The sequence below is a fragment of the Watersipora subatra genome, chromosome 5 (assembly GCF_963576615.1).
Source record: "Watersipora subatra chromosome 5, tzWatSuba1.1, whole genome shotgun sequence".
Lineage (NCBI taxonomy): Eukaryota > Metazoa > Bryozoa > Gymnolaemata > Cheilostomatida > Watersiporidae > Watersipora > Watersipora subatra.
This window is the reverse complement of record NC_088712.1, coordinates 48,994,653-49,008,737: the sequence shown is the minus strand read 5'-3', so window position 1 is coordinate 49,008,737 and position 14,085 is coordinate 48,994,653. Positions and strand designations below refer to the sequence as shown.

The following is a 14,085-nucleotide window of genomic DNA, read 5'->3' as shown; positions in this document are numbered from 1 at the left end:
TGGCTGGTTAACTAGCGCAGTTGCTTGATTGTTGATCGCCCATGTTGAAAGTCCGGAGTTGGGACCCTGTTTGATGCAATTTTCTCCGATCGACAACCGTGGCTACGGACATGGCTATTATTATAGCAAAGATTATTTTTGCTGCGACACCATTTACTAAGGTATACCTTATATCAAGTAAATGCCTACTCTGTAATACCATCGACATAGCGTGCTGGGCTTCAAAAACTACAAGGAGTGCTGAGCGTGACTATCATTACCGACCATTGCCTGAATCTCCTTGCAAAGTATCGCCTCCATTGAATAGATCCACAGCAAATGCCATAGTTTTGTCTAACAACAAGCTTAAGGTGTCTCACTTAGGTCAGTGATGTGGACATTCGGTTTACTCAAAGTTTACTTGGGTGAAGATTCCTATAACCTTGACAAATGTAATTTGTGTGCGAAACTCATATCTTGAAGTACATAGGCTTTCTTGCCTTTTTTAAATCTAAACAGTTCACCTAAATAACAAGCCAGATACTGAGAGCGAAATAAGTTTCTTTAGTTTGCTGCAACATAAAGGGGCGTTTCTAAAGCACATTAAAAAAACTTCAAAAGCAGCAGGGCCACTTTGTGCTCTGGGACTAAGCAATTAGCTCTGTTAAACACAAATCTTACAAAACAGCTAATCATTGTTATTCCAAAGGTGGAGTGTTTGCCTGTTATTTTTCAATTATAGATAGCTGCAGGAAACACTTACTTTTAAGATCTTCGGCAACCAAATGGAACTTTCTGGTTTAGGCATTTTAATAGAGTCCTGAGGGTGCATAACTATCAGTCATAGATATAGGTTTAATGTGTGATACTCGAGCATTGCACATTCATTGCTGTGCAACATTGTTATGGTACACAAGCGATGTTGTATGGTACTACAGTTATTATTGGACCCACCTTGAAACTGTTATTTCATTAATTGGAGAGTCCAACTGAGCACCAATTAATGCTGAACCTATTATTGGGAGTGACACGAGACACCAAGTTACCACAGGTAATATATTCGCATAAATAATAAAATACGGAACACAACCAAAGTGTTCGCTATATATTTAAATATAATAAAAATAATGCTTGTGAAAGACATAAAATGTGATGAGGCGGACACATTGCGATTTATATTAGAATCAAAATAATATATGTACTCTATATGAACTACATAACAAAATATTTCCATTGCATAACAAAATATTTCAGAAAAAAACTAAATGACATTCAAATATCTGGCTGGGAAACCAATGTGCTGTTTAGCGCGCTATCAACAGCCTGTTTGTAGCAGATCAGAGTAGAGAGATACTCGGTGTTAGATTAAGAAGTGAAACCGGTAGAAAGATGATAATGTTACTGCTTATCGTCGGCTGGTACCTCCGAATCCTACAAATGAAAGTTTTACATTTTTTGTCAAGTTTCAGAGCCTGTTTCCACAATAGACACCACTAGAGAATGCGAGAGCTGCAAAACAAGCCACCATGGATCAACTATCAGTGGGAGAATGTTCATCATTATGGGAGTTGTTTAAGTAAAATTGGAGTTTGGATCCACTCACTGCTCCTCCCTCAGCCCCTTCATTTCCAATTACTCATTTCATCCCCCTGCCCGCAAAATACTACACATTAGGATAGAAACACTAACCTGAAGAGCGGTGAGTGGATCCACTACTTGATGGTTGTGGTGACCTGCTTCCTCCTGAACCAAACCAGCTGGATCCAGCTCCACTATTATATGATCTTCTCTGACTACTGCCAAACCAGCTATTGCCCCAGCCACCACCATTGCCCCAGCCACCACCATTGCCCCAGCCACCACCATTGCCCCAGCCACCACCATTGCCCCAGCCACCACCTCTATGCCAACCTCCTTGCTACAAAAGAAAACTTTCAGAGTTATACACCTGTAAGATACAACCTACTGTAAGAGATGCACTTGTAAGCATATACTTCACTTGCAGGGGTAATAGGATGAGCTAATACATGTATATGAAATATATAAAAAATTGAATATTTCACAGAATATTTATACCTAGTAATATATTTCACAAAGCTGGCAGTATTAGCCGCGAAAGCACTAAACATAATGACATGCCAAACAATAAGGTTTGACATGGCATATTCACTATTCTTGGCTAGAGGTGGGACGAGACAGGTTTTTTAAGTTCGAGACGAGACACGGTCTTGTAAAAATTCGAGACTCAAGACAGTAAAATAATGAGCATTTTGTCGATGATTTCACTCCACAAGGACTGGTGTACTTGATATATAAAATTGATAAACCTCTTTTTAAATTAAATTTTCACCTGGTGTAAACGATTTAAATACAACATTTTAATAGCGATATGCATGTATTTTTTGTAAACAAAAGTAACACAAACAACTCTAAAATAGCGAAGTTATATACAATCAAACGTGGATAACTCGCGGTCGGATAGCTCGAACACATGGTTAACTCGAACGGTTTCTTTGGTCCGTTCCCACGTAATGATAAATTGCTTTAGATAACTCGACCTCAACTCTGTTAACTCGAACAGTTTCTTGCCCAACACCTACCGAGACGGTTGTTATTGCTTTAGAAAATCACTTTATTCCAAGCCATAGAGAAAAACCTCAACTCTTCGTAATTTATAGGCGTCGTTATTACTATCATCGGCAAAATATTTTTGTCAATGACTTTTCTAAAGGTTTGGTGAAATTTGATTCGACCAAACATCCGCTTAGCGATGGCCCTTCGGAAGCGAGGAAAAGTGAGGTAACCTTCGCATAAACTTCAAGAAAAATCGGCAAAATTGATCTCGGTTAAAGCGCTTAAAAAAAAGATGTATTTTCTTCTGAGCATTTCAACAACGATCAAGTTTTGCCAATTTTAATCTAAAAAACGTCCTGGCAATAACATCACCTCAAACAACAAACCAATCTCAAGTGATAAAAAAATCTCTATACTTTTTGATAAAAAAGTTTTAAACTTTACATTAAAAGCATTTAATTTGAAACAAGCCATTTATGCTTTTGATTTATATTATAGTTTGTATATGTACATGTATCTACTAATAAATAAATAAATACATGGACTTGTGGCAGTGCTCTGATAACTTGAACGCTCTGATAACTCGAACACTTTCGCTCGGTCCCGTGACGTTCGAGTTATCCATGTTTGACTGTATTTCTAAAAGTTTTGAGCTTGATTGATAATTATTATTATAAGCATATTGCTTTGTACATATATATTTTTACCATCTATTGAATAGGTCTTACTTTTTAATGTAATAAAATGTGTAATGAAACCGATAGCCGTTGATCTACAAAGAAGTACTGCAACTAAAAGAACACAAGATAACACTTTCATTCTTATTGTTTCATTTTTGTTAAGTTTTGTTTTTGTATCATTAACTGTAGTATGTGAATTATATTTAAATTGTACTCATAAAATTATATGAGTTACTGTACCGTATACATTCTTATATTGAACTAACAAAAATGGCATTGTTACCCGAACACAGACTATGGTCGACACGTCCTTTAGTTCGTTTCTCCGTGACCGGGCAAGTTTTACCCCCAAATAAAAGAGGCCCGAAATTTATGAAGGGCAGTTGGTGTTTAGACATGATACGATAAAATACAGACATCTTACCCGCAACAGTCTTATTTATTAAATCGGATTATCCGGAGGGTAATTGGATACAACCCGGTATCTGTTTTAAGGACACCGAACCAGACTACAATATATTAACAGGTCCGTTGTCCGGACTACATGATTAGACTCGGTGGCCAACATAATCAATAACGACAAGTGGTAACGGACCGGGTATAACTTTAATGGCAGTTGCCCGCAATACACTACAATATATGGAGTTGCCGTTACCACGAAAAGCCAGGCTTTTCGCGCAGGCGCTTTAGTTCTATTTCCTGTCTCGAATTTGGCAATAGTTAGGTCGCGACGAGACCGATACGAGACAGGTCGAGACGAGACCGATACGAGACAGGTCGAGACGAGACCGATACGAGACAGGTCGAGACGAGACCGATACGAGACAGGTCGATACTCGAGATGTCTCGTGTCTCGTTCCATCTCTATTCTTGGCACTATTTAATCACGCTACAATCTATATATATATACATATAGATCTCAAAGTTTGTCGCCTGTTTTCTGTATTCGGTTTGTCCAGCTATAGCTATTAAAATCTTGATATAAATATTCCGCGCTTTGATGGATTCGAACCCACACAGATTGCAACCGCAGGTTTGTAACTCAATTGTCTAACCACAAGTCTACGAAGATTAATAGCTCTTAAGATTCATAGCTTTTACTATATACACCTTTTTCCCAATTTCACACGCTAAATGACGTATTAATTGAAACTCTATTAACTTTATGAAACACGATGCTTTTTTGTCCTCACCGTACAAGGGCTAATTTGTTTTCTGCCAAACGATATCAACATTTATTTCTCTCGAAATTAAAATTTGGCGATTGTATCTCAGTTCAGCATCATCTATTATGGTAAAAACGGGTTCGCAAACAGATAAGGGATGAAATTTTAGTTGAAATTTTACTAAAATGCATACTAAAACTTCCTTCAGGTATGTTTTTAGTAAGCTTAATTCATATAAGTTAGATTCAGTGTTTATGTTTCACGTCTGCCTTGAAGGTAAGAACTTTGCATGTAGTACATTGTAATGTTACATTTCCTTGCAGATCAAAACCACAAAATGCACTAAGGTTATTGGAGGTAACTATACTTACTAACGTTAACATATCGTTTTGTTACTATTTTTTAATGATGATGATTTTTACCAGGAGTGTTTGCATTAGATAATTACTATGGGTTTCTATACCACTCTATACGTCTATACAATATTTTTGCCTTAGGATGGCAACAATGAAATGACTAAAATCATAACTCAATACCAAATAATTTTCATTGTAATCGTAGCAAAACAGATCATATTTAGCCATCACTTGCTAATGATTTTACATTTAAATACCTTTATAGTTTTATTTTTCCTCTAATTTATTTTAACAAAACACTTCTTTTATGATATGAGATTTAAAGGTTACAGTTCGAAAAAGTTTGAAAACCTTTGCAGTTGTTTTCTTTTTCCTTTAAATTCATTTGAACTGCATAAAAACACTTTTCCCATGATATGTAGTGTGAAAGTTAGAATGGTAAATGTTGTATATGTTAAATAAAAATATATTTTCTGTTCAAAGACTTTTTTATTACCAGGGCAAGGCCGAGCATTTGTCTAGTGTCTATAAACCACAGAATGTAACTATTAATTTCCTTTGCAATGCTCATGTTGAAGAAGCGCCAATCAATTATTGTACCAGTAAAGGCAACCTCTCCGAGCTCATGACTAGAAAAAAAGAACATTACTTACATGATTGTAACCACGGGTTCCGCTGCCACGCCCAAACAAGTAGCCAATTATTCCTCCTAAAACACCCCCACTTAAGAAACCTGGACCTGATTGGTTCGCTGTGTTAGAATTAGTGTCAGCTCGAGGTGGAGTGGGAGGGGGCTGAGAAGCTTGTTGGTACTGAGAAGTTGATTTCTGACCTGCAATTTATGTGCATGTTTGTAAACATAACAACACAATACGACCGCCGACCATCCTGCAGTAGCACTTTCTGAAACTAAACGTTTGAACTGAAATGAATTCTAGACCTAAAAGGATCTAACCTACAAGCAATGCTAGGATAGCAAGTGGTAGAAATCATCAATATGTCAAGTATTCATATTATCTAGAACATATCTGAAAGCATGTACAACAAGCCTGGGTTCATGCAACAATGTAGAAAATTAATATGCCCAAATCTTTTACATGTATACATTTTATTCAAATCAAATTTGAATGCCTATTTGTGTTCTCGAGTTTAAAGGTTGACTTGCAACCAAATTCACATTACAGTTATTTGGTATCAAAAGATCCACCATGTCTGACTCCGTTGTGTTGTAGGTGTCCAATACGTGGAAATGTGATTACAAGCTTTTAAAAGCTCAAAAATGAAAAGCTGCTGTAGATTGGAAACTGTTTATTTATCTGACGTAGTCATTCCAGTTTGGTTATCGTCTTGTCACGTATGTTCTCACGTGAATTGAAAGGCCAATAAAAAGCTTAATGTAAAACTTATTGTAGCACTAGTTTATGACAAACACTTCGGGTTTTACCGAAGACCCCGTATCAAATATAGATGCTCGCTACTTTACAGTTTTCTTTCGGCATTATTCAATCGTCAAGTCGTAATCTGATCACGTGACCCAATACTTCGCAAATAATTTTGCAGCTCTTTTCGATTATCACAGGTAACCAACAGGCTCGCCATGATTATCAGGCAATGATATATACTCCTTCGAGGTAAGGTTAAAAAGTTTAACGATTTTGTACGGTAAGCTATAAGATATCAGTGCTAAAATTGACAGCATTACAATGATGATAAAACAGACACGTAAAAACAATAGACATGGTTTTATTGAATGCGTGAAGCATATTTGTGAAAATATTTCGACGAATGAGGTTGCATGAAAGTGTAAACAGAAACCATCCTGTAACAACTACGTCCCATTTGAGCCATTTTGGAAAGCGAATCCAAACTACGGCAGTCTCGTGTGGCTGCGATTAACTGTTCGTTTTTGAGCTTTTAAGAGCTTGTAATCACATTTCCATATATTTTGCACCTACAACACAACAGAGTAAGACATGGTGAATCTTTTGATACCAAATAACTGTAATGTGAATTTTGTTGCAAGTCAACCTTTAATGTAAGTCAGCCAGAGGACACTCTACCGACTTATCGCAATGAGCAAACATTTAATTCTAGGAGAAATTGTTTTATGAAATAATGTATAATCTTTTGAATTGCTTGCACAAGAGCGTTAATTTGAGTCAATGACAAACCTGAACTCTTGTCACTAACAAGTTGATCATTTACCCTGCTAAGTAGAATATGAATGCTCAGAGCGATGCACTATAACTGCAACATTTCTATTATCCTGAGGGTTATGAAGAAGCTTGGTGTAAAGATAGCCTAAGAGTCACAAAAACAGATCTCTCATTTATATACTTGTACAAACAAAGAAAAATCTTGCTGGTAGATTATATATATTGTATATATAATGTATATATTGTAATGTATTCCAATATAATACAAATATATTGTAATAGATTGTATATATATGGTAATACCAGTTTTCAAGTGCTTCCAATTTCAACAAACTCCGATTTTGACCAAACAATTTGAGATTTTTGTTCATCAGGCTTTGCCCAAAGATTCTTAGTGTACTTAAAATTTTTGTATGTTACAATTGGTAAAAAAAAATTCTGTTGTATTTGTTTATTTCACACGATCTTTGCTACGAGACATTGCTGGCACTTCTTTATTAAAGTCTCTTTAGATCAATTCTTTGATATTCATGATAAAATTGTTCAAAATACGACTCAAATCCGAGATAAGATATCGAAACAAGCCGCAAAGTCGCTTTTACACCTTACTTATCGCATGCAGTACACAAGACACCGAGTAAACGAAAGTAAGGAGCAACTTCTTATATATACAATAGAACAGTACATCCCCCAACCTAGTCTAGTAATTATGAGATAATCACTGTATTTTACATATTCCTGGCACTTTTATTAAATGTGTCGACAGTTTATAGTGTAAAATAGCAAAAACCTTTAAAAAAAAGTTGTCTTTTGACTCCCAACGGATTAAAATTATCTACATTAACTACAATGAAAAAATATTTTAGAACAAATTGCTTTGTGAACAGAATTCTGGAACGGATTATGGTCGAAAACAGAATAGGGACTGTACATATGTATACGCCAAGGAAATGTGCGGCAAAATCAAAGAACATTATCACAGGAAATGTACCTGGGTGAACATCTTCAGCCCATCCATAAGCAGGTGGTGCATCAGACTCCGGTGCAGACGGCCCAGTACCAGGATAGGCCGGAGGGGGAATGTCTGGGTACAGTCTGCTAAGACAACCATAACAAACATAGGCAGGACTAAAGAATTGACTCACCATGTGCAATGTATTAAGCATAAGTTGAACTTGTAGCACAAACTGCTATCATACTCAAGTACGTACCATGCTAGTAAATACGCCTGAAGCCCGGCAGCTAGCACAGATACTTTGTTGGCTTGCGTTCACAAGTTAAATTTACAAGCTCAAAAATTAAAATACAACCAACCAGTCAAATCAGCACACTCGCCATGCTAGTTACTGAAAAACAATATGGATATCCTTATTGATACCTCTATGCTAAAGCAGAGAAACAGTAGGGTCTGCATTATCAGTAGCAAATGACCTCATAATTGGATAGAAATTTTAGAAATGCTTAAGAGTTATGTTCCGTGATATGGACAGTTCTGAACAGTTTCTAAATGCCCTTAATGATGAGGAGCTAAATGTGTTTTAAATATTTGCTGTTTAAAATACTCAAATCGAATCTCCAATCTACCTGACCACCCATTACATTCCTAGTTCTTATAAAACCACCACACCTTAGACCAGACACTAACATCTTGCCAATTTACCTTATAGAAACACGTTATGCAAAAAAGCTTTTTCTTTCAACACACATAATTTACTTCATTGTTTTTGTATCATGGTCTAACTTGTTCTAAATTACACTGACCAGTGAAAACAAAGTCAATCTCTCAATCAATATAATATTGTAACTTTCAATCTACAAATATTGAAAGTTTTGGCCCTGCCTGGCAGGACAGCTAGCAAATAATGCCTAACCTGTTTCTTCTCGGTGGAGCCTGTCTAGGCTCATTTCTGGTACCAGTAGCCTGTCCTTCAGATGGAGTTGAAGGTTGGTGAGATGGTTGGAGGCATTTAGAGTAGATGAGATATATCACACCTCCGACACACAAGAGTACTACTATAGGTGATACTGATGAATCAGCATGCCTGTGTAATAACAGCATTACGCCATGACTCCGCATGCAAACAAATAAATGGACACTTCGGTACTTAATATTCATGTATAGTTCTTATTACAGTGCGCTATAATCTCCCATCAAATCTGAATGAATATGAATGATTTAGAGATACATCATATATAGCGGTACATATTTACGGACCAAGTATGAATTAGCTTTAGCTGAGCTCACATTATGCAGCTGTTGAACACTCATTAACAAATTAATTTAACTTATTATACTAGAGAGTAAATAGCGCCATTGAATTGACCAAATGGTAAGCTTTCCATTGGCATACAGACTTGCCCGCTTACCACAAATTGCTACGTAAACAAGAGTTCATAAGCGCTGCATTTCTGCAGCTTTTTAATAATTTTTGTAATACAGGGTCGCAATACAAATGTTTCATTTTGTAGAGTTTTCATAGCTTTTTGTGAAAAAAATGTATACATTTTGAAAGAGCACATTCTACTGCACACTGGTTTTATAAATAAACATTTCTGAAAAACATTTGATTTTTGAGCAAAACAAGCGGAAACGTTGGTAATTGCATGACTATTAAAGCAAAGGTTTAATGTAACCACCATAGCACCCAGCAATACCTATACAGAGTGATCACACAGATCCAATCAGCACAAAAGAGTGACCAACCTGTTTTGTCCGGGTTTAAAACCTTGTTGGGAGTTGTACCCCCATTCTCCAGAGTTATGACCTCCAGCGCCAGTATGCTCGAGCGTGTATTCCAACTGTAATTAAATGATATTGCTGAAATATTTATCAAAAGAAGAACAAAGGAAGTCAAAAACTGAAAATAGAAATCTCTTCGCACAAAAAGAAAAGGCCGGCAGTTATTTAGAACTGCGGGTATATAGCTTCAACAGCAGATTAAAACATGGAACAACAGGTTGAAACAGAGAGTGAACAGTATTAATCATGAAATTAGAAGATTTGTGAAAAAAATTTAAGCATCTGAACAATCAGCATAAGAACCCACCCCACAGGATCCCCGGAGTATGTATGGGTCCTCGGGATAGTCGTAGCCTTCACACATGACATTGATCTTTCCCAACCTTACTTCCTGTGGCAGTTCCGCTACGCATTCCCACTAAAACAACCCACTGGTACTGAAAACATGCATCTTAGAGTTGTGTTCCATATGTACTTACCTAACCAGACAAAGACAAATCAATGAAGCACGCCCAATGACAACAAAAAAACTCTGTTTCCTTCAAGGTTGACTCGCAACAAAATTCACTTTACAGTTATTTGGTATCAAAAGATTCACCATGTCTTACTGGGCTGTGTTCTAGGTGCCAAATATGTGGAAATGTGATTACAAGCTCCTAAAAGCTCAAAAACAAAAAGCCGTCATAGATTGGAATCAGTTTATTTCTCTGACGTCATTACATTTGGTTATTGTTTTGTCACGTGATGTTCTCACGTAAACTGAAAGCCTAATAAAAGGCTCAATACTTCTCGTAGCACTAGTTTATGACAAACACTTCGGGTTTTACCAAAGACCTCATATCAAATATAGATGCTCGCTACTTCACACTTTTTGTTTCGGCTTCGTCTAATCGTAATCTGATCATGTGACCCAATACTTTGCAAATAATTTCTGCAGCATTTTTCGATTATCACAGGTGACCAACAGGTTCGTCATGTTTATTAGAAAATGAAATGTACTCCTTCGAGCGAAGGTTAAAAAATTAAACAGATTTTCACTGTAGGTTATAAGATATCAGTGCTGAAAGTGACAGCATTACAATGACGATGAAATAGACGCGCAAGAACAATAGACATGGTTTTGTTGAATGCGTTAAGTATATTTGCGAAAATACTTCGACGAATGAGGTTGTGTGAAAGTGTAAACAGTAGCCATCGTGTTCAACTACGTTCCATTTGAGCTGTTTTGGAAAGAGATTCTAACCTACGGCAGTCTCGTGATGGCGAAGATTAACTGTTCGCTTTTGAGCTTTTAAGAGCTTGTAATCACATTTCCACATATTTTGCACCTTCAACACAGCAGAGTCAAACATGGTGAATCTTTTGATATCAAATAACTGTAATGTTAATTTTGTTGCAAGTCAACCTTTAAACTTATTAAAAGGGAACAAACTTTGAATTTGGTTTATCTTGTACTTGGATTCTCACTGCGCCAGACGCTTTATATGGTTTTCAATCAATTTACATCCTGAAGGCAACATGAATTTTTTAAACTTGAAATGTGGATAATCAACTACAAATGGAGAACCGCTACTAATGCTACCCTGAAATGCGTATTTTCTGGTAAAAGAGCTAAGCGATACAGAATGGACATTTTAAAATAAACACTAACAGATTTTGATTAGTATTACATAAATTTATTAAATTTTCCTGTTTATTTTGTTGGAATCTGGTCAAAAAACTAAAGCAGACGAGTTAAAAATGAATACATCTTCCATTCACCTTTGACTGTGGGCTATAAATTAGGTTAATCATTGGAATTTAAAATAGAATTGCCCAAATTATTTCTGTATGTTCAATATTAATTCTACTACGATGAATCTCAGTAATTCAACTAATCTTAGCCTAATGGTTAATCTCGGTGAGTTTTATTCACAAGTTCCCTTCACAAGATCATTGATTAGTTGTTACAACTGGCACACCATTAGCAATACCTGAACATCATAACCATCATGTCCTTTGTTTATACACTGTACTGTAGATGGGGCATGCATTTGAAGTGAGGGGTTTCCTTTATACATCAGTTGTGGTACTGGACTAGACCTTCGACCAGTAGTCATGCTTCCAGCATGTAGGGTTAATGCCCCAACATCTTTTAATAACACCTTTTCATCTGAAAGAGTTCAATCAGCTATTGTAAGATCCGAAATATGACAATGACTATCTGAGATAAAGAAGGTATAACAACAACGTAGAACTAAGCTTGGAGTTTAACTGAACTAAAAAATAATAGTAGAACTCTGTAGAATGCAATTGAAATTTAATTATACTCAACTGTGAGAAGCTAACATCTTGATAAAAGTTCAACAAAAAAACTTACTTGAACGAGAGCCCCACGAATGAATGGGGCTAACTACCACAGCGGTTACGAATACTGTCACAAGAAAAGACTCTGATAGAGTCATTGCATGAACTTGCGGGTAGAGGGGTCCAAATGCTTGAATGCTCACTCGGTTTCTGTAATGGCAACAATGGACACAGCTAAAGCAAAATCATCCTTTGAAACTACGAGAATAATGGTCAATTACAATTTTAGCCTTTACAAACTTTAGCCAAGTTTGTTTTTGCAATTCATCAAACCTAAATATCTTAGAATAGGTATGGTGAGACAGTAAGATTTAGATAGTACCACCAATACATGTCATGACAATGCTTTCATTATGAATGTAGTTGCTTATTTGTGTGTTGGACGAGCACATTAAAACTAAATACATGTAAATTCAACATTCAGTTTAATTTTAATAACTTGACCAAAAATAATGAAGTATGCTGTATGCTAAGCGCTCGCCCACTAATTCTTTTTACTAGTGACCAGCATTTTAGACCTGTCAGCCAAGTCTGTAAATGACCCGATTGGATATAAGTAGTTTTAGAGATTAACTACCGAAAATAGTTTTAGGAACAAGGAAAGCTGCAAAGAACCTGACGTTGATGAACAACATAACTGGTGAACCTCGCCACAATTGGACAATTATTAGTCTAGGAAAGCTGTTTCATACCACACTCATATACTTCCGTGTAATTTGTAGTAGTTATTAGCATTATCCATGCATTGAAAAAATTCGGGCTGACACACTATTTACAGGCTGGCCTGTTTAGCTTTGTAAATTATTTGTAAGCATTACTGCCTATATAATATATTAGGAAAATGCGAGATCAGTGTAGGTTTGGCTCAACCAGTCTATACGCAGTATGTTTAATAATACATGAGCGATGTCAATTACGCTAAAAATCTGACTAATACATTGAGCCTAATCCTGCACAGACATATTGGATTCATGAGAAATGGTACAAAAATAGGCAGTAAATTTAATACGCCAACGCTTGAGCAAAGAGGGGATGACAAATACAAATGAGAATCTACAGCAGATTTTTTGTAGAACAACACACAAAATATGTATTGTATAAAATAAATGTATAAAATAATGTAATATGAATGTATAAAATAAATAAATAAACTGCTCATGAAGATACCCTCATAGGAAGGAATGTATCTAGGTGCCTTAAGCTGATGATACCCCAAGGTTGACATATAGTAATGTCAACCGTATGCTTACATTATCAGGCAATATGACCCAAATTGTTCACAAGGAAGATGCGTGCCATCATCTATTGGAAAAAGCGAAAGCTGTTTTCACAAAATTGTTGTCGGGATCACTCCTGACCTCGGAATCAAACAGTAATTGTGCATAAAAAATAAGCAGACGCGTTCGTGCTGGACCTATTAACTGCTGGTTTTTCACTGCAGCTGTATCCACACCAAACTCAAATTACATCCTACATGACTATCCAGTAATGAGATACCGTATGGTAAACGATCGACAATTTCAAAATATGAGGTATATCATTTTAAGTGGTCTTACAGAGAGAAGACTGATCGACAATTCGCATCTACATGTAGGCCTATACCTTCGTTTCCAATTAACCACGACAGCGTTTATATGGAAAACAATTTTGAAGACGAATTGAGCGATTAGCCAATCCTGCTAGCTTTCTATGAGTCGCAGAGCAAACTTCATTATAGCTAGCATATTTTTGTAGCAGAACCAAAATATAGACCTGCACATATAATAAGTGGTTACCATGTTAGCATAAGTACATAAATAATTAATAATCGTCCATTCTCGTTATCTTACCTGTTAAATTTAATAAATGACGAAATGTAATATAAAGATGGAAAGAAGAACTATCAAACGCAACCAGATTCTTACATGAAACGTAGTGTTCGTGTAAATCTTGACTCGAGATGTGCAATTATATATGCAAAGCTGCAACCATTGCATCAGGTACCTCACGAGCTGGTGAATCATTCGCTTCAACGGAATTGTCCAATGAGGACGAGGTTATTTAGTTTAGCGTAACGAGTAACCCAGTGATTGGGTGTATGTCTAGCGA

At 36.3% G+C, this 14,085-nt stretch overlaps 1 protein-coding gene across 3 annotated transcripts; it reads right to left on the bottom strand.

Moving 5' to 3' along the window:
• Window positions 1-1,019: 1,019 nt before the first annotated feature.
• LOC137396585 (store-operated calcium entry-associated regulatory factor-like) lies at window positions 1,020-14,004 on the bottom strand. Of its 3 annotated transcripts, none has more exons than XM_068082897.1 (10): window positions 13,902-14,004; window positions 12,011-12,147; window positions 11,625-11,803; window positions 9,959-10,069; window positions 9,616-9,710; window positions 8,783-8,953; window positions 7,903-8,009; window positions 5,409-5,587; window positions 1,669-1,897; window positions 1,020-1,410 (listed from the first exon to the last, which is right to left on the bottom strand). In XM_068082897.1, exons 2-10 carry the CDS (start codon window positions 12,093-12,095, stop codon window positions 1,385-1,387), a joined length of 1,182 nt encoding a protein of 393 aa, XP_067938998.1. In that variant the 5' UTR covers window positions 12,096-12,147; window positions 13,902-14,004; the 3' UTR covers window positions 1,020-1,384. The 3 variants fall into 3 exon arrangements, with proteins under 3 accessions (XP_067938998.1, XP_067938997.1, XP_067938999.1); XM_068082896.1 differs by having other exon boundaries at window positions 13,827-13,987; XM_068082898.1 differs by having other exon boundaries at window positions 7,903-8,006; window positions 13,827-13,987.
• Between the last annotated feature and the right edge of the window lie 81 nt (window positions 14,005-14,085).